This window comes from Oculina patagonica, chromosome 6 (genome assembly GCF_052425735.1).
Source record: "Oculina patagonica isolate OP01 chromosome 6, crgOcupat, whole genome shotgun sequence".
Classification (NCBI taxonomy): Eukaryota; Metazoa; Cnidaria; class Anthozoa; order Scleractinia; family Oculinidae; genus Oculina; species Oculina patagonica.
In genome coordinates, this window is record NC_135763.1 from 3,747,576 (window position 1) to 3,771,485 (window position 23,910).

At 36.8% G+C, this 23,910-nt stretch overlaps 2 protein-coding genes across 2 annotated transcripts; one reads left to right on the top strand and one right to left on the bottom strand.

Moving 5' to 3' along the window:
• Positions 1–4,901: 4,901 nt before the first annotated feature.
• On the bottom strand, positions 4,902–23,861 carry LOC144658951 (palmitoyltransferase ZDHHC14-like). The gene is made up of 10 exons (XM_078519463.1): positions 23,505–23,861; positions 20,196–20,356; positions 18,432–18,587; positions 17,954–17,979; positions 17,738–17,849; positions 15,164–15,218; positions 14,494–14,596; positions 13,289–13,398; positions 12,720–12,804; positions 4,902–7,252 (listed from the first exon to the last, which is right to left on the bottom strand). The coding sequence occupies exons 1-10, from the start codon at positions 23,672–23,674 to the stop codon at positions 7,103–7,105; spliced, it is 1,128 nt and encodes a 375-aa protein (XP_078375589.1). The 5' UTR covers positions 23,675–23,861; the 3' UTR covers positions 4,902–7,102.
• Positions 11,067–12,664, top strand: LOC144656244 (uncharacterized). Its single transcript, XM_078516484.1, has 2 exons — positions 11,067–12,120; positions 12,643–12,664. The coding sequence occupies exons 1-2, from the start codon at positions 11,114–11,116 to the stop codon at positions 12,662–12,664; spliced, it is 1,029 nt and encodes a 342-aa protein (XP_078372610.1). The 5' UTR covers positions 11,067–11,113.
• Positions 23,862–23,910: the final 49 nt, after the last annotated feature.

Consider the following 23,910-nt stretch of genomic DNA (forward strand, 5'->3'; position numbering starts at 1 on the left):
CAATAGCTCATCTTTACGATCTTACCCGTAACATACGAGTAACATAAGGACACATACGGGTGCATACCAGTTCTAATTTCACTTCACTTTATTTTATTTTTCAATTTTATTTTATGCAACATAAGTAAACCAAACAAAACATATGAGTACTTACAGGTAACATACGAATAACAAATCTATATAAATCGAAAAAATCAAATAATGGTCATGATGTAACGCGCTTCTCCATCGCCTTCCCCGCCAAAAAAGATTGCGTGACGAGCCCAAAGGACAAAGAGCATTGCTGGCTTTCACTGTCACGCCATGATAAAGTAAAAACAGATCAATAAGTCCGGGGGCCGTGTTTGGTCTGTAACTTTCTATATTTTCACTTAAGTCGGCTTGGCTGGCTTGCAACCTTGTTGAGGGAAGCGAGGGGGGGGGGGGGGGAGCATAAAATAAAAATGAATAATAAGATAAAATAAAGTGAAATGAAATAGGAACTGGTATGCACCCGTATGTATCCGTATGTTACTCGTAGGTATCCGTATGCTACTCGTATTATCTGTATGTACCCGTATGTACCCGTGTGTTCCGTGTGTACTGTATGTTACTCGTAGTACTCGTGTGAAGGAAAAAAGAGCGCAAAAAAAAAGGAAGGCAGAAAGGAGTGGACCGGACAAAGAAACCGGGCCGAGGAGAGGGGTCGTGGGGGGGGGAAGTGGGGTCGTGGGTGTGGGTTAAGTGGGGTGTGGGTAAAAGTCGGGGAAAAAAAAATAAAAAAATCGAGAGGATAACAAAATTTGTAGGAAAATAGTTCGTGCATGCTAGTCTGACGAAGAGTTTCGACCCAGTCAAGGGACCCCTAGAAGCTTTTCTGTTCAACAAATTGTTGGGGTGTCTGTAAAACCAGGACAGGAACACCACGAAACACCCCTGGAACACCGAAAATGTTTAAACACATATCAACAAAACAGTTCAATTAAATTTAAAAATTTATAGAATTTTTTTTATTTCTCGTTGCGATTAGGATTTCGTCCTCGCCATTCCCCCCCCCCCCCCCACCCCACAAGAACCGCGACTTAAAAATATTGCGTGACATTGTGCATTACAGACTGAACGACATTTTTACCGTGGAAATTTTAAGTCGCGTTTGCGGTTACAAAAAGGCGCTTTAATATTTAAAAGTAGATACAATGGCTTCGCCTGTTGGCAACGACAAAATGTTTGATTCGGACGCGGAAATGTTGCAGCCAACATTTTTACTACAAACCATAACACACTTGGAATTGTTAGAGTTGAGTGAGAGATTTTGTGAGAGCTTTCTTTTTAAATCGACCCCGGCGAATGCATAGAATTCTGTCCTACTTTTTCCAGATTTTGTCTTATTTTTATACGAGATGTATATTGTAGCCTGCATACAACCCCCCCCCCCTCCCCTAAAAAAATCGGGAACAAGGAGGGGGACAGCTGTACACAGGTAGTATATTGCTATATTTAATTAATTTTATTTGTTTTTTGTTTTTCACCTCACGGACTTAAGAGTGAAACGCGGGCAACGGGCTGAGGATAGGTTAATATCTCGTTAGTGACCAAGAAAGGTAACTCATAGACGGGTAACGAATCCTGTACCCGCTTTATGATAGAGATTATCCAGACAAAATACAAAATTTTGCCCATGTTCTTCCCGTCTCTGGATGAAAACCGCGTCCGGGACTTCGGAAATTCGGCAGCTTTCTCAAAATGTTGGGTTATTCGGGTATGGAACGGACGACACGGATGTATATCATCCAAAGTCTTCATTAATCCAGTTTACTTTTTTATTATTCAAATCATTTTTTATCTGCGTTTAAACATTTTCGGTGTTCCAGTGTGTTCCTGGTATTACAGACACCCCAACAAGTTTGCTAAGCAGAAAGACCTCTGAGTATTTTTATGACAGTTAGCTATGCTCTTTTGTTACCCACGACTTTTACCCACACCCACGACTTTACCAACACCCACGACTTTACCCACACCCACGACTTCCACCCACGACCCACGACAGTTAGCTATACTCGATTCCTGCTGACCTGTGGCGCCAAGTTTAAACCGCAAATTCATTAAATTAGATTTTGAGACGTTCACAGCGGTTTCGTAATTAAGCATGCAAAAACTTGCACCGTGATTTTCAGTGCAAAATGTCTAATAACCAGGAAACAAATATCCAAGATGTACCGCGCTTTAAAAACCTTTCGAAAGAGACGTTTTTTGATTTCGCGAAACGTCTTTTGAGAAGTTAAAACCACAACTTAATTAAATTAAAGTGAAATAATTGGCTTAATTATTGAAAACAAAACAACTGCCATCGATGTTGCGTAAAAAAACAACAAAAGTATCATGTTACAGCATTTGCAAGGAAAACAAAAGTATTGTGTTACGGTTGCAAAGATAAGCATACGGAACACCCAGGAAGGAACACAAGCGGTGTTTCATTGTCTAATTGAAAGTAAAATAAATCAAATAAACATGAAAAATAAAACATGATTTTTTTTTTAATTTTTATTAATAACACACAACAATACAATTACTTACATACTACGCAGACTTAAACACAAACTAGAAATTACCCTACTATTCTTAACTACTCTATGTACAGTTACTTAGTTACTTAGATGATACTTTTAATTGATTGACCCCATTGCATTCTGCACTGTCCTTTGAGAATCTATGAAACATTGCAAGGCTGTGTTGTGTTCTACTAGGATTAACTACTTATTCTTTGTGTTCTATATTTGGGAAAACCTTTTTTGGCTGATGAAGTCTTTCCACTGGCATCTAACTTGGTTGAAAGTTTACTATAACATAAAACACTATTCTAATATTTCAATATATTTTTTTCAATATTTCTATTTTTTGACCTAAAGCAGTTTAGCCCAAAGAACTTTAAAATTTCAACCGAGCAGCCAGTCAATTACCTTATTATAGGAAATTTACGCGTCATGAAATTAACGCGAATTTCAAACTTTCGCGTTAATTTTTGTTAACGTTAATTTCCGCCCCGTTGATTAAGTGGAGCGTTAATTTCCATGACGTTAATTTCCATTATTTTGGCCCCAGTTTTTCGTTACATTCCCGATGTTCTTGACTCCAAGGAAAAAGCATAATTTTATCGGACACTCTCATTGATACTGTGAAGAACGCTCAAAGTGGGAAAAGTACCACGAACATTGTTTTGCAAGTGTTGAAATAAACCCGTTCCTGTTGTGTACGTCGCGTTAATTTCCTTCATTTTGAAATGTTACCCCCTCTTTCGCGTTAATTTCCTTTATTGGGAAGTAAATTTTGCTTTAATTCGCGTTAATTTCAAATACCTTAATTAAAACAAACGTTAATTTCCTATAATAAGGTAATCCAAAAATAGAAACTGAAAACTGTTGAAAAGTGCTATTGGGACACTTGCACTATGTTTGCCTTCCATCAAGCCCAACACTTACACCAGATCAGTCAAAACAGGTTGTGGTTGAAATGGTTCATCCGAATAGAACACAACCCAGTAACTGTGTACAATGTGATCTGGGAGTGCAAGACAGAGGGAACCCAGCGGTGCTTTTCTAAGTTTGTTACCAATTTGATATGCTGTCCAGAAAAGCCAGTTACAGACCCCCTCAGTAAATCTCCCAACAAGTGGGTGAAGAAATTTACTTCTGTCATAACAGAACCTGGGAAAGATACTTCAGAAGGAGAAAATGTCACGAAATGTCCATCTGCAGATTTCATACTTTTGATCAAAATTTTATGTAAAAAAGTCCTTAGTTTCTTTCCTTAATCCCCACATCTCATGGTTTTATCTTGTTCCTAAAAGTTCACTTACACCATCTCAGAAGCGACTTTGTGATCAGAAAGAAGCATGTCGTTTTCAGTTCATTATGTAACAAATGAAAAAGTGTTTGAAGTGTATAGAAGTTTAATTTCCAAAACAAACACTAACGAATGCACAACATGATGAAAGCAAAAATTAATGGTTGAGATTCTGTTTGACAATATAATTGTCAAACAAGACTTGTGGTATCTAATGTTATTTATTAATAGCAGACATAAAAGAATTCTTTGAGTTTCAAGTTTAATATTGATTATAATGACTTTGGACAGACTTTTATTATAACTTCTGGGTGTCAAAACTTAATTTTAATTTGTTGTCACAATCAAATTTCACTAGTCACAATATAGTCACAGGAGTGTCGATAGGGTTATTTCCCCACTCAGAAAATCCAGTTTTATTATTATACAAAGAAAAAAATTGTTTCACATCAGTTCAACTGATTGGACTACCAGTTTTATTTTTCACTACATGGAAAGTGGAAATTCAAAACCTTCTACCTTATCACAGGAAATTTTTGCAACATCAATTCTTTTTCAAATCATAAAACTTTATTTTGATCATGCTGCAAAAGATGCTGTCAAATATAGTATGTACAAGATTAAATGCCAAATACACATCAGGTTAAATCAAATCACTTCTAACATAGTTCATTTTCGTCATACATATTTATTTTTTGGATTCACCACATTGTTGGTACTGATTGGATTAGCTGAATTCATCTCTGAACAACTTAAACTTGCATGCGACTTTAAACAAAACAACACAATTCTTGTTTGGAATCTTTCATCTGTACAATTGAATTGTAATAATTAAATAATGTTATGCATATCACAAAAAATAAGCATTGCAAAATATCACCCTTTCAAGATGTCACAAAACATGATTTCCTGTAATAAGGTAGCAAGACAAGAAGTTTTACAAGTCTATAACTTACGTAGTCTACTGTGAACATCAAACCCTGAATAGAAAACCAAACCTGATAAGCCCCGAGAAAAGTGACCAGTGCCTAATTTCTTATCATAATATCAATACATTATCATGCATGCAGTTTATCAATCACCACAGGGAAGTTTGTTAATTTATTAGTACATAATTTTTTATATAGAATTTCCCCACAGTTTCTATGAGAAATGTATGCAGATCAGTAAACAGAATTTAAATGTTCATTGTCAAGAATAAGGCTTTCCTTGACAAAGTGGTAAATAAGCACATCTAGAGAAAAATACACCACTTCGTCTAACAATCAAATTATAAAAAATAATACGCGTATCTCAAAATAAAGTTCACCAAGTTGCTCATACCTCATAAGAGAGCTTAAGCACAGACATTTTGGAACCCTTAATGGCAAAAAAAAGTTGAATGTTCTTTCCCTGGCACCAATTACCAATTTTTCGTCCATGGTGTCGAGTTTTAAATGCTAAAACCAGGACTACCCAATCAATTGGTGAGGGTTGAAGAGCACCAAAAGCTATAGTATTTGCCTTCTGGTCAACATCTGTGGCTCGAAAACATCTGTGCACAAGATTTCTATAACTACAATATTAAGCCAGTCCTTAAATTCAAAACTAATAAGAGTGGCAAAAACTTTAAATTTAAATTAGAAAACTATTTTACAAAAGAAAACCAAATAAGTGGGAAAAATAACACTGTTTTTCTAGTACAAAAAGTAGATATAATGTTAAATAAATATTCACTTCCTGGACTGTAGCCAGAAAACATTATGACTGAGGCAATGTCCATGGTTAAATTCTCTTCTTAGGCACCTTATTACATGAAATTTTCGCGACACTTAAATTTTGCGATTTTGCGAAAATTTTGTATTTTGAATCACTTTAATTTCGCGTTTTTGAGTGAAACACAATTTACAATTTCTTGTCGATATATTTTGACATGCCTTTGAATTATAGAATTATATAAAACGACTTAATCGAAGGAACAATAACGTCAAAATTAACAAAAACGCAATGGGACTTAATCTCGTCAATAGCAACAACAGAGCAGTTCTTACAATGTCTACAAGTCAATTGACGTCAACATCCATTTACTGACATAATTTGAGTCACTTAATATTTGCGTCATGTTATGTTTGCGACACTTATTTTTCGTGTCACTTTTATTTCGCGATTTTTTTAGAATCGCGAAATTCGCAAAATTAAAGTGTTGCGAAAATTTCATGTACCGGGGTAATAAAGTATTAAATTTTACTTTCCTCCCTTCAATAAAACAAAACAAAACAAAAATACTGAGGCAAGTGCCCTGGTATGCCTTAAAGTGGCTACAGCCCTGCCATAGTGTAAAATAGAAAGCTTGCAAATACAAGCACATTACCAATACATGCACGTTTTACTTTAAAATTAAGTTGCTATCAATGCTAAACAACAGGCCTTAACCAGTCAAAGGGGTTAAGCTTAGAAATTTGACACATTCTAAGCCTGCTCAGAATTAAGTAAATTAGTTATACGGCAACTTGTTTTCAAAGCCTGATGACCTGTTACAGCTAGACTATAATAATTGGTAAAACAAAAAGAAATCTACTATATGGGATAAATTTAAAAAACTATCTCAGTGGATGATAATGTGGAATCAGTAGGTGAAAATGACCAGTCGGCTGCCGTGAATTAAAATTCCTCAATGATCTACTTCGTTAGTTTGTGTGATATAACAATGTACATGGAAGCAACAAGAAAATTCAACAATATGGTGCGAAACAGTGTAAAACAATAAAATTGAAGCCAAATTTGGATTTTCATCGACACCAAATACATGGCCATGCTTCTTTTTACTTTGACTTATGTCGAGAATTATTATTTACATGCAAGTGTGACACCCCTTTCCCTGAAGACTACGCTGAGGATCAGATACAATGGAAATACAGCCTCGTCCCCAGTCGTCCCCGGCGAATTTAGATGTGACGTCACCCGCCAAGCTTGTTCGGTTCCAGTCCTCCTCCGCTCACTCGCACAGCGCGGTATGGCCTGGGGACGAGGCTGATGGAAATACAATTCAGTGTTCTGTGATCAGGGCTAGGATTGTCTTTTGTACATGATACATTATTTTACTACCAGATAATGGTTCTGCCCATCATCTCTTGACAAATGTTATATTTGCCACATATTTTAGCAAAGGAAAGAAAGATAGTTGAAGCAGTCAGTACTGACGTTACTATTCCAAGTTGTCCACCCTTTTGCCTCTGATACAACTCTTCCCCTGAATAATAATATTATAATGTCTAGAGCTGTAGATTGACAGGAATATGATTTCTTAGACACTGCTCAGTTTAACAAGTCCCTTTTCACTGTCTGCCTGAAGACTGTCTTGTTCCTGAGGTTTTGGAAGTAAGTTGTTTTGTTCTTCTACTGCTCTCCCGGCGTCATGCTTGACACCATTTGTTGAGCTTAACTGTGTTGGAGACTGAAAAAGTAAAGCAAGACTCATGATTAATAAGCAAACAGTCATGTGAATAATCAATGCTCTCAAAAAGGGACATGCTCTGTCCGTCTGTCCATCTGTCTGTCGGACTGTCTTCATTGCAGAGTATGAATAAAAAAAAATTCCTCAGCTTTTTATTGACTAGAAAATGTAATTATGTTGTAATCCAATGAAAAGTAGCCAATTTACACTTTGTTATAGAAGAGTTGCCTCGTTATCAAGACTAGTTTACTGGGCCGCATATTTTCACTTTTTTGTCCAGTTTGTATCTGAATTTCTGCAGTATAAAGTGGAACCTTGATATAACAAAGGGCCAGTGGACTGGCAAAATATGTTTGCTATAAGATTCAGATTTTTATTATTTCACACTATTTACTGTACAACAATTAAACAATATTAACACTACTTACAGAAAATGCATTAATTAAAATAAGGAAAATATACAATACATACAAACCAAAATAAAATGTGCTCAGTGACCAAAGAAGCATATGCTATCGTGTTGGTCACTGACACGTTCAAAAACATAGGCACGCTAAGCGTGCAGGAGTTATTTTTTCAATTTATGGGGTGGCTTGGGGTGAAACTGGGTGATTGTCCTGTTGGGATGGTTTATGCCAAGGGTTGAGCTATTTGTGTATGGCAGCCCACGGAGTCACTTTTTGCACAAAATTTGCTTGCAAACAAAATAATTTTCACGTGCATTTTGATACATCAGAACTGTTTTATTCAATACGTAAATTTTCATCATTTAATTGAAAAAACAAAACTAATTCAATTATCAAAATGTCACAAAATGGCACGTTCTTATTCTGTTTAAAGGGGTTATTTTGTTGCTAGCTTTCTAGTAACCATTTCCTTTCTTTTGTTTGTTACGGAATACTTTTGGCTTTTTGCCAAACACTGTAACATGATATTGTTGTTTTTCTCACTTTTGTAACATGACACCTTTGTTTTTTAAAACGAACGTAACACGATACCCTTGTTTTTTTAGAAAAAAGCCACGTCTCCATATAGACATGACGAAAAGTACTATAATAAACGAAGTAATAAACGAATCAAATCAAAAACCACTTTCTTCGGGAAAGTTCTTTAAAGCGCACTACACCTGGAGTAATTGTTTCCTGTCAGAACTGTTCAACAAAGATTTTCGTTCATTCACAACGTAAATTCTATTCAATAAACAAGAACTAATTGAGTTATCAAATTGTCACGGAATGGCACGCTCTTAGTCTGTTTTTGCTATCGATCGTAGTTGCTTTTAACAGCAAAGTTAATACTTGTACCGGTTCATTAAATGTTTGAACGAGATGTTTTACAGTTGATTTTTATAGTTTACTTTTGCCGCCCGCTTTGCGAAGTTTTTGGGAAATTGAAACTTTGTTATGAAGTTGTCAATTACGTTGCGAGTTTTGCGAATATAATTGCGAACTTCGATACAAAGTTCCTAACTTCCGCCCGACTGAACTTTTCAAGTTTGGTAGAGGAGAAACAAGACATGTTGCTCGAAAGTCAGCGATTTGAATAGATGATTTTAGAACTGGTCAAGGAAGGTTCGAGTAGCTTGAAGTGCAAGACACGTTTCGCATCAGCGATCACGCAAGTGATTCCGATAAATAAATTTTATGCAGTAGAAATTTCAAATTTTAACTTTCTTTGAAAACACATATTTAACGATTTCTGTAAGGCATAATCTTCACTGTCTTCAATTTCAAGTCTTCTGCATTTGTAAACCGGATGAAACTGGATGGTTTACCCATATATAAAATTGATTTTAATCGAAGCCGACGCGACGCGACAGGGAAGACTAATTTGTTCGAGACATGTTTACCGCTCGCGGAACATAAACGTTTTTCATTTTTATGACATTTGTTTCCAACAGTTTAGCGTAGCAAAGCCCTTTTTGATAACATAATTACAGAAGGTTTTAATAAATTCGGGCCGAAGTTGGGAACTTTGTATCGAAGCTCACAATTTGATTCGCGAACTCGCAACCTATTTGGCAACTTCGTAACAAACTTAATTTCCCAACGAACTTCGCAAAGCGGACGGCAAAAGTAACGACAACATTATTCTTCAAATCTACATTGCGCAAATGTTATATGTAACGTACGCTCGAATAAGAAGAATAACAAGTTAGTGTTGGGCCTTTTGCTCACGGCGTGTGCGTTGTAAGTAGGGGAGCGTTACGAAAAACGTTTTTAATCCAGGGTTAATTCACAACTCACCAATTCCGCTTCCTACAAATCTAAAATCTTCGAACGAAATCGCCACTACAACTGTGTCAGATTGCTTCCCCCTTATAAACTACAATTTGATTGTTCTGATAGTACCTGAAATCTGATTGGTGTGACAAACAAACATACTTCACTGACCCACTGACTGACTGAATGATTACACGGGAACATCATGCCGACTAAGAGCTATTTTTGAAAAAATAACTCAAAAACAGACAAGACACATAAATTACTAGAAATATAAGAATATGAATGACTAACGTATGCAGAATAAACATATTAAAAGATGAATAAATCATACTGAATATAAGCTAGCGATATAAAATCACGACGTTTCGACCTCTCCGAGGTCATTTTCAAGTGCGAATAAAAATATAAAATTAGCATAAATATATTAAAATAGTAAAATAGGCAAAATTGTCACGAACGCTGAAAAGCGATAAAATATGTAAAAATAAGTGACAAAATATTAATGAAGTTAAAAAAGGGTTAAAAAACTTAAAAATACAGAAACAATAAGAGTAATTAAAAAGAAAAACCGACCTAAACAAATAGTTTTCGCGGATGGAATCGCATTGTTTGTTCAGAGTTGGTTTCAGTTCTTTGATAAAAAGCATTTCATAAATAAGGCAGTCAAACTTGCTCTGACACTTCTTAAAAATTCTAAAAAACTGCGCAATGTCATCTGGGGCCATATTGTGTTGTTCCTTTAGGTGAGTACCAATGGCCGATCCCTTATGTTCTTCAATCCGTTGGTGAAGATGTCGGCACGTGTATCCGACATACCCTGCATCACACAGGTTACACTGAAAATTATACACAACGCATTGTTGATTCACAAGGGGTGGCTTGTCTTCCCTCACTTTGATTTCATCCTTGATTTTCCGACTCGTGTACACGGGCTGATGTCTACCTTGATCTTCCGGCTGAGGTCTCCAAGTTGTCTGCGGACCGAATTTGCAGATTTCTGGTCTTTGAAAGGCAGCACGATTCTGATTGGGTCTTGCTTCTCAAGATCGTTTTGTTGGGTAGGTGCACCCTCGGACACTTTAGACTCAATAAATTGACGGATGGTTGACTGTACAAGTTCGTCTGGGTAGCGCAGACGGGAAAAGGTCACTTTGAGGCGTTCACACTCTTGATGAAACAATTCCACGAAGAAGAGAGCTTGAATGCACGGTTGAGCATGGTGTTCAATAGTGATCGTTTATATCTTACATCCACATGGCTTCCTTCGAACTGGAAAAGCTGATTTTTCGTCGCAACTCGTAACAACTCAATCAGATCCGACTTCGTGATGTTAAGATTGTGTTCTTTGTTAAACCAGTCGTTTTCAAAGGCTCTTTCTGCGATGTTTTCAATGGTTTCATCTACAGGTACGTTGGTGAAAAGTGAAGATACGTCATATGACACTAAGATGTCATGGTCGTGATTCCATCCCATGGAGTTCATTGGCGAATTGGAAAATGTCACTGACGGTGTGGTCGTTGACGGACAAGGGTCTTAACATCACGAAGTCGGATCTGATTGAGTTGTTACGAGTTGCGACGAAAAATCAGCTTTTCAGTTCGAAGGAAGCCTTTTCGAACAGGTGGACGGTGTTGCTATGGGTTCGCCACTGGGACCTCTCATGGCTAACACATTCATGTGCAACATCGAGAAACAATTAGAAACCAGAAACGAGATGCCTGCCTTCTACAAACGCTATGTCGATGATACGCTTAGCGCAATGCCTGATGTAGAAACAGCCTCTGAGTTCTTAATTACGTTAAACAACAGTCATCCTTCTATCAACTTCACAATGGAGCTTGAAGAAAATGGCAGACTCCCCTTCTTGGGAATGGATATCATCAGGAATGGATGCCATTTAGACACGAAGGTGTACCGAAAGCCTACGGACACCGGGCTATTGTTACACTATCATAGCCATGTGGATGTAAGATATAAACGATCACTATTGAACACCATGCTCAACCGTGCATTCAAGCTCTCTTCTTCGTGGAAATTGTTTCATCAAGAGTGTGAACGCCTCAAAGTGACCTTTTCCCGTCTGCGCTACCCAGACGAACTTGTACAGTCAACCATCCGTCAATTTATTGAGTCTAAAGTGTCCGAGGGTGCACCTACCCAACAAAACGATCTTGAGAAGCAAGACCCAATCAGAATCGTGCTGCCTTTCAAAGACCAGAAATCTGCAAATTCGGTCCGCAGACAACTTGGAGACCTCAGCCGGAAGATCAAGGTAGACATCAGCCCCGTGTACACGAGTCGGAAAATCAAGGATGAAATCAAAGTGAGGGAAGACAAGCCACCCCTTGTGAATCAACAATGCGTTGTGTATAATTTTCAGTGTAACCTGTGTGATGCAGGGTATGTCGGATACACGTGCCGACATCTTCACCAACGGATTGAAGAACATAAGGGATCGGCCATTGGTACTCACCTAAAGGAACAACACAATATGGCCCCAGATGACATTGCGCAGTTTTTTAGAATTTTGAAGAAGTATCAGAGCAAGTTTGACTGCCTTATTTATCAAATGCTTTTTATCAAAGAACTGAAACCAACTCTGAACAAACAATGCGATTCCATCCGCGCAAAACTATTTTTTAGGTCGGTTTTTCTTTTTAATTACTCTTATTGTTTCTGTATTTTTAAGTTTTTTAACCCTTTTTTAACTTCATTAATATTTTGTCACTTATTTTTACATATTTTATCGCTTTTCAGCGTTCGTGACAATTTTGCCTATTTTACTATTTTAATATATTTATGCTAATTTTATATTTTTATTCGCACTTGAAAATGACCTCGGAGAGGTCGAAACGTCGTGATTTTATATCGCTAAATTTCATAACAAAATCTATATCCAAGAAATTACTTATCAGAATATAAGCTAATATGCAGAAAACAACGAAATTATGCACAAGAGTAAGATTGGGTATTTAGGAGGTATAGTTTATAGTGCTTGTAAAAGGAAGTATAAGGCAATTTTTTAAAATCTGTTGGAATAGTTTCCCAAAGTTTTGATGAAACAAAAGAGAAAGTAGAGGTCCCGTTAGTTATAACAAGGTTTTGATATATCAAGGATCTTATGTTACTATGACTGGGGTGAAGTATATCCCTCATTATATCAAGGACTTCGCTATATACAGTGTAGAAGTTTGTTAAATTGAGGTTTCACTGTACTTGCAATGTGCCTTTATGTTACCCACCATAGGTGCCGCTGTTGTCCTAACTGCTCCATACTTGTCTGATTCTGGAGGTTCAGGTATAATGACTCCTCGTCTGTTTATTAAACTAACATATAAAGACAACAGTAACAATCATAAAAATACAGAATCACTTCTCATTGCCTTGAAGCCTTTTGATGTTCAATAAAAACTTGGACTTTCAAGGGCCGAAAACCAATTTCAAGTACTTTCAAGGCCTTGAAATCGAATTCCTGAAATTCAAGGGTCTTCAAGGGTTTTCAAGATGCGTACGAACCCTGTATTGATATTGAAAGGCCAATAAAAGAAAACAAATTTATTGAATTGATTTCAAACTGACAGAATTTTTAGGACTCAGATCAAATCGTGAACATTTCAAAACAGTTTTTGTCCTACTAGTTTACACTTAATGATACAAGTACATACCCTTCAACATTAAATGTAGTCTAGTTGAAATTTAAAGCTACTTTTGTGTCCTGAAACTCTAGCTATCCAAGTTGTTGTGAGCACTTTTAGATTTCCCCTCAAAGTTTAAGAAAGGCAGTATAAGCTTTAATTAGTTTAGTTTGTACCTAGGATGTAGTGGCCCACAAAGAACTTCAGCACAGTTTTTCCAAGCTGAGCCCTGACTGTAGGGATTAGCATTTTCTTGACCACTCCGTGAGGAAAATGATCCTTTAATCTGTCAAACCAAACAGAATGCTGTTAAAGTCAATTAAAATTTAATAACTAACACAAAAAGAAATTTGGAATACTAAATACTTATTACAGTGTGCTAGCCTAGGCTTTTTTAAAACAATGTTTTGCTGCACTTTGCTAAATACACAAAGCCACTTTGATATGTCTTCTCCTTTTTTTTTCGTTCACTGGTGAAGGGTGACAAAAAAATCAAATCACCTCAGATTATCTGAAGCAAAGTGATTGCTAAACCTTTTTTCCTCCAAGTTTCGGCTATGCTTTATTAATAATAATAAATAATAAATAACTTTTCAAGAGGAGGCTTCTGTCATATGGGAGGTCTGGGAGGTCGGCCTCCACTAAAAGTAATTTATGATAATAATGATAATGATAATGAATTTATATGCGCTTTTTTATTTTAATTACAAGGTTAAAAATCAAGTTAAAAACTTTAAGGTAAAAATATAAAATTACAAGTATAATGTTATAAAAATTAAGAATAATGTTCTAAAAATTTTATCAATAAAAAAACGAAAAGTACTTTGCTATTAAAACGTTCTTAATTTTCTGTTTAAAAATGCCATAGGGCAAAGGTCTTTTAAAAGCATCTGGTAATGATGACCAATATTCAATACAGACATCCAATTTCCAACTGAAACTGAAACTGAAACTTTATTTACCCTCGGTATTATGAGCCGTGTTAGGGCTCTAGCAAGTATAATTATGCTAATGAAACCAAGCACTTCACAGTATACAACACAATGCGCAAAGATAGACCACAACACCGGGAACTCCGTGCCCTACTCTTTTCTATAAGTGTGTGGGTTCTTTAACGTCCCCTGTTGATTATAACACTGAAGATGCCGGAGACGGGCCCTACAGTTTATCGTCCTTATCCGAGAAGTCTAGAATATCTAACCATTTGCAGATGTCATTGCAAAGGCAGCATATTCTCCTCAGTTATTTTAAGACCCTGAGTGTTGGTCCGGTCTGGGACTCGAAACCGGAGACCTCCCGCACGGCAGTCTGGCGCTCTACCAACTGAGACTCCAAAGAGTCTCCATTAAGCTAGAGTGTTCAACTTTACAGTAACACTTACATCTTCATTTGTAGTTTGGTTAGAAGCAACTAAATATGAGTGAAAACCAGTCAATCCAACTATTGACCAAATAGAAAAAAAGCAGATAATGGCCTCTAAGATAGTAAGAACAGTTAAGGAAAACTGCTTGGAAAATGCTAAAGATTTATGTAAAGATTCAGAAAGAAAGTTCTATTAATTAATCCAAAAAAATAATTAATGCTCAGTTCTTGCAGGATGAATCTGTTGCACCTTTTCCTTATACTAAAAATCCTGCTCATTTTTGGTTTGTCATCAACACTTTTATTAGTATTTTTTCTATGTTAGCAACTATTTCTTGTATGAATTCTCCAATTTAAATTTTGCACAAAAGTTTGCAAATGATAACTTCACAATAAAGTATTAAAGTATAAAGACAAAGGAGTCAAACAAAATGATTGCAAAGCAGATTGCAAGAATTTGATTGATGTCTCTTATTAACCATCTTCTTGATGTCTATAACCACCACCAGATAACCACATTTGATCTATAGTTTGATTGTAATTATGACTTATTACACAGTTCATCACATATTACAAGTATTCTACTAATAATTAACATGATCAGTATAGCTAACTTTACTGAATTAAAAAAAAAGGAAGAGCACGACAATAACAATATATTATATACATGTACTTCAGGTAAAGGATATCTAGCAGGTGACTGCTTCATAGCAGAAATAAATGATTCCTCCTTTCCTTGAGATACTGAATAAAGACAAAAAAACAGACACATAATCAACAACGATTTATCATATCTAATAAGAGATCTACTATTGGCCAGCAGCCATTTGTGTAATGCACTTTTAATTAACATTGTTTTCCAAAAGATACGCCTTGTGTTTGCCACAAACAATGCTGGTCAGCGGCAGTCGGCATGTTGCGGGGTATTGCAGGGCTTACTTTTTGCCTTCCCAGCTGTGTGAGGTTGTGCAATTGTTTCAAGCTTCAAAACAGGCTTGTTGATGTTTGGTGCAGTTTGCTCCTTCCCCCCCCCCCCCCCTCCCTCATTGATGGATTCAGTAAGTATGTAGGTTGGTAAGAATTGCAGAAAATATCTTTTTATTGTGATGATGCCTGGTGGTGGTTGCTCAGGGTCGCCAAGGATACTAAAAGGTTTGCTTGGGCGTGGGGGAGGGAGGAGGGAGAGAGCATGCAGCAGTTTTGCACAAATAAATAAATCATCTTTACTTTACGAGGGTAGCACTTACAATTTATCAACATTTTCTTGTTGTGGTTGTCAGTGATATGCTAACTCTGAAATTCAAAATCTAACTAATGATTGCCGTCAATCATAATTATGGGGACAGGGCTCAAGGAACCAAGAAAAACAAAACAAACAAAATGGATCAAAATCTACTAATCACAACTGACTGACGTGACCTTTTAACCCAGTTGAAGTGAACTTCTCTTTCCAGATAGGTCCACTGAGCAGGAGGGCATTTTGCGGGCGCATGCGTGCAACCGCTGTACAAAGACCGCGTGATCTTGGGAATAAAAATGGCGCGGAAGATTCAAACTTTGTTTTTTGTACTGTTTATCGTAACATAATTTAATATAGACGTAAATTTCGCTAAGAAAAAGTGTTTTGTGTGTGGCAAGGCTAATATAAAGCAGATTTTCTGGCCTGCTTCGGGATCGTTGTTGCAAATAATGGGAAAATATGTGGGACAGGTAGGAAAGCCTTCACCGACAAAAATCAAACAGGCCGTAAAAAGAGGAAAACATTTATTCGTGTGCTGGATTGTGATATATTAGGATCAAAACTTCACATCAAATCAATTGCTGTAATACAGGCAGAGTGCGAGCAATATTATAGCTTGTCGGGAGATTTTTTGCCTTAAGGGACGGCCACCAAAGAAAAGGGTTTTCCCTGAGGGGAAAGACATGTTTGGGTGTTCTGCACATGATATGGACTCTAAAGCAAAGCCAACTTGCCCTCAACTGGCAAACAGGGTTTCCTGGAACAAGAACTGCAGTTCTTTAAATCACATTTAGGCGAAACAGAAGTAAAACAGTCGTTATAACAGAACGAACATCAATCTTAAAGAAACAAACGTTGAATGAAAATTTGAAAATAACATTGTTTATAGTTAAAAATTATTTCTTAAGACATTTTATTCAGCAGTTATTAGAACGTTTCTCAAAAATATATATATCGCTTGTTCGTTTCATGCTATTTTTTGACTGGTGATCAAGGCTAGATTTTGATAAAGGAGCCAAAAATGTACTAATTAACATAGTAAAATGTAAACAAATAGTCTACCAGCAAAGAATTACCATAACACTTTAAAATTAAGACCGATCTCAGTAATTCTTTTCTTGTTCAACGGAATAATTGTGGTACATCGAAATGTGAAGTTATTTTGACCAATGCTTAAGTTTAAGGAAATAATCACAAACGATAGTTTCTCTGTTAGAATAAACCAGCGAGAACGTACGTTAAAGAAAGCTAAAAATTACCACAATAGACCATTTTTTACCGCTACCTTCGCAGCATTAGACGATAGTTCAAGTACTTCAGGCTCCATATATCATCGGTAGACGCTGGAGATCAAAGTTAGATTTTGAGATTTTTGCATCGTGAGAACGATGAAATTGCAGTTTTATGAAAAATCTGAACAAAATCATGACCACTCGCTCAAACCAGGGATACTTGATTATAACATCGTATAGTTAAAACTGCTGTTTTATATTTTAGTACTAAGTAGCCGTAGCGCTTTGTCCGTTTAGATCTCCCAGCTATTAAAAACATTGGCAAGGTATTTAGGTTCTCGACATTCGATCGCCATTTTGTCTACGGGCAATGTTTAATACACATAGCCAAAGTCGATCAGATAAACGGCACACCGACACCAAAGTATGCTTGTTGTTGTCAGAAGATAAAGCACGGACTCTTAGTATCGTATACAGCAAATAAAACTTAAAACACCTTTTATTTTGAGCTGAAAATTAGGCCATAAATTGTGAAAATATGTAAAAAATCGATAGCAGAACTTCTTTGTCGTGCGCACTAGCCCATATCGACGCATGCGTACGCAAAATGCCCTCCTGCTGGTCCACTGAGATGATTGACAGCAGTGCAAAAAGCATTAAATGTTGGTTGAGGATTGAATTTCAGAGTTTGCATATCACTGAAAACTGCAATAATTTTATGCATCATATTTTACTGGATAAGATTGAGAATGACTAAAAGAAAAAAAGTAGAAAGGTTCTCAATTACTTACACATTACAAGATGAGTTACAACAAAAGCAAAGAGATAACAGCAGTAGATTGACAATGAAACAAGAAACATGAAGAAAAACTTGTAGTTCCTTTTTCCTACACAGTTACCAACCTAGAACAAAAAAAACAATGTCTACCATGAGTACAAAATAATGACTGAAGATCGCTTATACATTCAGATACAGGAACTAAAAACAACATCCTTGAAGTACTTACCCAGGGGCAGTGATGATCGAACCGTTCTGAAAACAAGAAAACATGTTGATTTTATTATACTTTTAACTGCAGATTTCTCAAACAAACTTCTCAAGAGATATAATACATGCTCACATACATGTAAAAATAAACTCTTAGAAAATTTGCCCTCCACATTACCCCCATCCTCCCCCCCCCCCCCCCCAAAAAAAAAAAAACTGTATTTCTTAATGAGTGATTTTTGTTCAGGTGTTTGAATCAATCGTAAGGGAAGAATCAAAATTTGGGCATGGCAATTAATGCATTGGCCAAGGAAATAGGTTTGAAGATAGTTGACCAGGGAGGGGGGAGGCAAACAGACAAAAAAATACATGTATGCAATGCTTACTTTCTTCTTGAATTGATATAAAACCTAAATTTACACAATGATCAAGGATCAAGTAAAAATCTATACAGATCAAACTAAAATAATTATTTGGGAGAGAGATTTTCAACTCACCTACACAGTTGTCGCACATACTGCAGTGTGAGGCTCTAGGTGGTCTAAATATTTTGCAAGTAAAACAAAACTTAAGTTTGACAGTTTGTCCATTTATTGTTATCTCTTTAACTCTAGGAGGCGGTCTATATGTTTGTGGATCCTGATTTGGAGTTTCTGAAAAAAAAAAGAAAAAGAGAACTATAGTCAATATTTCAATCTGGCTGAAATAAAATGCAAAAAACAAGTCAAGGGACCTCAAAAAAGTTCTGAGCATACATTTGAGTTCTGCCAAAATTACCGTAAACACCCGCGGATAAGCCGCACCCGCAGATAAGCCGCACCCTGAGTTTAACAACTCAAATGTTGGAAAAAAAGTTTTTTGAAAGTAAATTAAGAAAATCCAAAGTCGAGTCAAAAATCCAAAGTTGAGTCTTTAGGAAGTCTTTTTCATCGAATGTAAACTCAATGAACATTGAAACAGAAAATACTTCAGTCTTACCCACAATTTGAGCTCTTTAATATAATGAAAACCAACTTTGACATATTATGGGTGATCTTCTTCTGGCATTTGTTGACAGGTATTTCTTCATTCAACGCAGTTTTTCCATAGATTTTTGTGTCACAACAACAAGAACTTGCGTTTGCCGAACGTTCGTAGCTTAGTAACCAGGCATTTGATCGGACGCGAAATATGGGACTAGGGCGAGAACGTAAAGCAAAACAAGATGGCGATGGAGGCGTTCGGGTTTCGTGGCAATGATATCGACAAATTAAAGAGCTTTGGGAGCCATTTATTGGAGATAAACTTGTTGCATGAAGAGAGTTTCGTAATCAGTTCGACAAATTTTCCATCAAAGTGCAAAATGAGAAAGAAACAATTGGCCATCTTACTTGTGAATACTTGTGGTATTTTCTCGCTCGTAAAGTATCAATATTACTGTTAAAGTTATAGGCCATTGTCGACACTGCAAACAGTAGTAGGAGCTGTCAAACTTGCAAAAGCAATGAACGGTACTCTCTTGTAGTTTTATGTTATATTAATTTACATAATTTTCCATAAATTAGCATCAGTTCACGAAAATTTACAGCACCTTTTCCGAATGTTCCCGCAGATAAGCCGCACCCCGCTTTCGAGCGGAAATTTTTGGAAAAAAAGGTGCGGCTTATCTGCGGGTTTTTACGGTATAAAGTTTGGTGTTTCTTTAGAGCAATGTTGGAATCTTTTGTCATGTGAAACAAAGTGTGAACTGGTCCCCAGCAAAACACCACATTTCAACTGATACTACAAATTCTTCAGACTTGTAATGCAAAGGACCGGCCAAACGAGGACGCAAGTTTTCAACTTGTGTCCACTTTCCTCTCCATTTGGCCAGGACTTGCGTGCACTTTGGTCGAGATCAAAATTATAGTAGTCAATGCAGTACTGAATTGCAGCACACAAGTAGCATTAAAATGGTTTTTTAGCCAACTTGCATGCACTTGTGATTAAACTTGTGGGTCCGTTTGGCCAGCCAACACAGGTCTGTTTGCAAGTTAAATTTGCGACTACTTGCATTCACTTGCGTTACTGTTTGGCCAGAGCTTTAGCACATGGGAAGCATTAGTAAGCAGAGTTTGTGTGTGAAGAGCAGAAAATGTAGATGAAATTCAGTCTAGTTCCCAACAGACATCTTGCTTGTACTAAGTCCTTTTAGTCTAACACAATAAACTATTACAAAGCTGATACTACATGTAAGTGGCTAGCTCACAAAAGCTGAGAAGGCACACTGTTAAGTTTCTTACCGAGGGTTTTTTCAATATATGCCGCCTCTTCTGCTGATGCCCTTGGTACAATACCAGGATCACTGAATGCTGTTCGTAGTAGTGTCGCCATGACAAAAATAAATAACCATGCTGCTACAAATGGGGCAGCTGGGGATACCTTTTCAAACAAGTATGGACAACTGCAAAAGAGATGAAAATGCAACATTACAATTTACACCCTTTTTTGCATAACACAGTTAATGTAGTGACTGGCTAGGGAAATGTATTCACCACATTGATACTGTATTATCTCTACGGGGAAATTCAGAAACAGTGCAAACAGTGGTAGAACAGTTTTTTGTATATAGCTCCCATGAATTTTCAGCCTTCAGAAGAATCATTTGTCAACAAAATTAAATTACTTTAAATTGAAGATCAAGTCAAAGTAAATCAGTGTATGAAGTTTGAAGGCTATACTTTTATCTAATGGGAAGTAACAGGGACATTTATATTGCCAAAAACATGAAAATGAGGCTAGGCTATCTTCACAGGACCAGCACAATGCCTACTCACAGGGATGTAGCTAAGAAAACACTAACCTAACACTAACCATCAACAAGTCCAGCTGGCTTTTCTGGCCTTGGAGGCTCTAAAAGTTTACCTAAGTCTTTGTTTTCATGTGAAATTTCAGCCAGATTTAAGCTCTTTTTCAGCCGGTGAAATTAGTTGGCAGCCGGCCCTTAGCGACATCCTTGCTACTCACCAAATGGCCAAGCAACCATTATTAAACACAAAATTGCCTAGATGTAGTGGAGTTCTACCAGGGCTATTTCAAATACATGCATGTACATGTACATCTGCACAGTTAGAAAAAATATAACTGTGGCTCACAATGGCTCACAATGTGGCTCATATTGTGACTCGCCTTGGCTCACACTCAATTTATGATATTTGAATAAATTTTGTTAGCTTGGTGTCAGAACAATTTTATTAGTCACAATTATGCTCACATTATCAACCAGGGTCCGAAATTGCGACCAGCTGGTCGCCAATGCGACTGAAAATTGAGTGTTGGTGACCAGAATTTCAAGGTGAGTTGCCAGGAGGTGACTAGCGTTTAGTGTCTTGTCTATATGTTCTGAACCAGCACTCAAGGAATTCTGTTTTGATTCGAAAAAATTCACAGGTTTCCAGAAAGAAAATTATTCCTTTGTTCTTGTCTTTTCAAAGTTTTTAACCTCCAGGCAGTGCTTCAAGCTCAAGTTTTTAAGAAGTCGCCCTTTGGCGACTTCCTTTTGTAAAATGGTCGCCACTAGAAAAATTTTGGTCGCCAAAAGCAAAAACGTTTTAGAAGAAGACACTTTATGTCGCTTTACATAGAGTAATACTGCTGACCATGATGAGCCGAATAGAAATCGTTTGGAGAACGTTTCGACGCGGTAATTTTCGCTTGCATTCCAAAGTTTTTTGGTTGATCTGTTCTAATTATTGTGCAGAATAGTAAATAAATGATAAGAGAAACAGGTAAGGAAGATAAACATGCAAAACAAGTTAATTCTTGTGCAGTACAGTAAAATAATAAACATAAATGTGGTGTTCAAATTAATGGTGGCTCCACGATCAAAGACATCAAACAGCACAGTCCAAGCCAAACAGATAAGCAAGACGCACGACTGAAATAGTTGTAATGGAAAATTTTGTGGTGAAATTGCTTAGTAATTATACTGCAAAAACAAATGATGCCTAGCCAGCCCTTTACACTGCACTGGTCGCCAAATTGGCGACCTGTTTGGAAAATTTAGGCGCCAAATTTTCTTTTCACTCGCCATGGCGACCAAAATGGTCGCAGCTTGAAGCGCTGCCAGGGAATATAATTTCGGTGAAAATGAAGGTAAGCTTCCTGTTAAATGACCTCCAAAACAGTTGTAATCCACGATCTGTATTCGACATTAAGCGGCCACCATGTTTTCAGCGGTTTTATCTGAAAGTATACCGTGGGCGCATAACGTAAAAATGTGCTTTCCTTTCGCCATTGGAACGTCGTGAAGTTTCTGCTGTAAATCTTCAAGAACTTTTTGCAGTCAGAAGAAGTTGAAAGTGCTAAAGAACTCATTCAAGGTTTGGATATATCGGGGGCTTCCAAGTCAGAAGAAGTTGGTCCTTTCACATTAACAAAAACGTTCTTTATTTTTAAATTTACTCCAGATGATATTGACGATGTTGGCAGTAAACCTCGGTTGGCAATCCCGTTGTGAGCAGTCTTTAAACTAAGAGAGTTTTCTATTTGATAAAAACTCCTTTTAACTAAAATGTAAGCTACACGATAATTTTGTAGGTAGGAGACTCTGACTCTTGTGATCGTTCACAAGTAGGAATAGTAGCATCTTTAAACACTTTGTGTTTTTGTGTTTCTCTGTCAAGGAAAAATTTACAGACACTTTTTGACGACCAGATTTTTCCATCTGGCGACCGAAAAAAAACATTTAGTCGCCACTTGGCGCCTGAGTAAAAAAGTTAATTTCGGACCCTGTCAACACTACATAATGTTGTGTTTTTTAAATTATCTTTGGTTAAAATTTTTTTAAACCAGTTTGATTTTTCTTTCCCTTTGTTTCAGATTATGATGTTGTATATGAGACAATAAAAATCAAAAATCAAACCGGCTCAAAATATTTCAAACCAAAGATTTAAAATAAATTAAAACACAACACTTACCGGTATATATCTATACTCTAAAATAACATTACAAATACATTGGAGCAGGTCACATGTATAATGTTGCCTTCAAATTTCACATATACATGTATCACATATGGGTGTCAGATAAATTTATTATTTCACAATTATGCTCACATTATATACTCTGAAATGACGTTTCAAATGCATCAGAGCAAGTTACATAGTGTACAATGTATGTTGCCTTCAACATAATTATATACATAATAACTACACCTTAAAATATTTTTTTTTTGATACAGACCTGTCTAAATGAGTAAATAAATAGAACGAAAGCAATACTGAACAATAGCAACTCCAATTAACAACAAGCGACGCGAAATTATTGTATTTACCTTGCTGAGTAAACACAAAACAATTAATAACAACTTGGACTGGGAAATATTTCGTAATTCGTATAAACCTTGAGACAAAAAGTTGTATACTTTTTTACTTTTTAAACAGGTGTGAGACAATATGGAACCGGAGAAATAGTGAGCGATTTGGGTATGAAAGTTATTGACTTGGTGATATACTGCATAAAGATTAAGCTAAATGTTTAATTTCTGTAACTTTTCTCCACATAAAGAACATGATCTCATGACCGGCGTTAAAGAACAACTCCATACTTACTCAAATGCAAAGAAAAGTCCGCTTGTAACAACAATGAGCACCACCGTAAAATAAAAGACGCCGTTATTCCTCGCCATAATAATCCTTCCATCGCAGTAAAACTTGTTTCTCCCTGGAAAAACCTCCCAATTCCGATTTGACATGATGGGTGTGTATTGCTTTACAGTCATGAAGGCTTCCTTCGTTCACTGCGGTCAAGGACAAGTGCAGGTTTCCCTCGTCGAGAAAACAAGCATCACCGGCACTGGTCCCTGTGTGCCGAAGTACAGAGACAAATATTAACGGGTAAAATTCCACCTGAAACACTCGCTTCCCATCATATTCATTGCAAAGCGGAACGAGATGTCTTCGAGCACAGGCGCCACACCGAAGAATACATTAGCGCGCATGCTTTCATGAGCCCGCG

Bases quoted from the DNA above. Each gene is read 5' to 3' on its own strand.
- LOC144656244 (XM_078516484.1), top strand. From the start codon at position 11,114: ATGGGTTCGCCACTGGGACCTCTCATGGCTAACACATTCATGTGCAAC. The intron at 12,121-12,642 runs GTCGGTTTTTCT...CATTATATCAAG, and splicing joins CGCGCAAAACTATTTTTTAG to GACTTCGCTATATACAGTGT.
- LOC144658951 (XM_078519463.1), bottom strand. From the start codon at position 23,674: ATGACTGTAAAGCAATACACACCCATCATGTCAAATCGGAATTGGGAG. The intron at 15,219-17,737 runs GTAAGTAATTGA...GTCTTTATTCAG, and splicing joins TGTAACTCATCTTGTAATGT to TATCTCAAGGAAAGGAGGAA. The intron at 7,253-12,719 runs GTGGGTAACATA...TTACTTTTTCAG, and splicing joins GGACAACAGCGGCACCTATG to TCTCCAACACAGTTAAGCTC.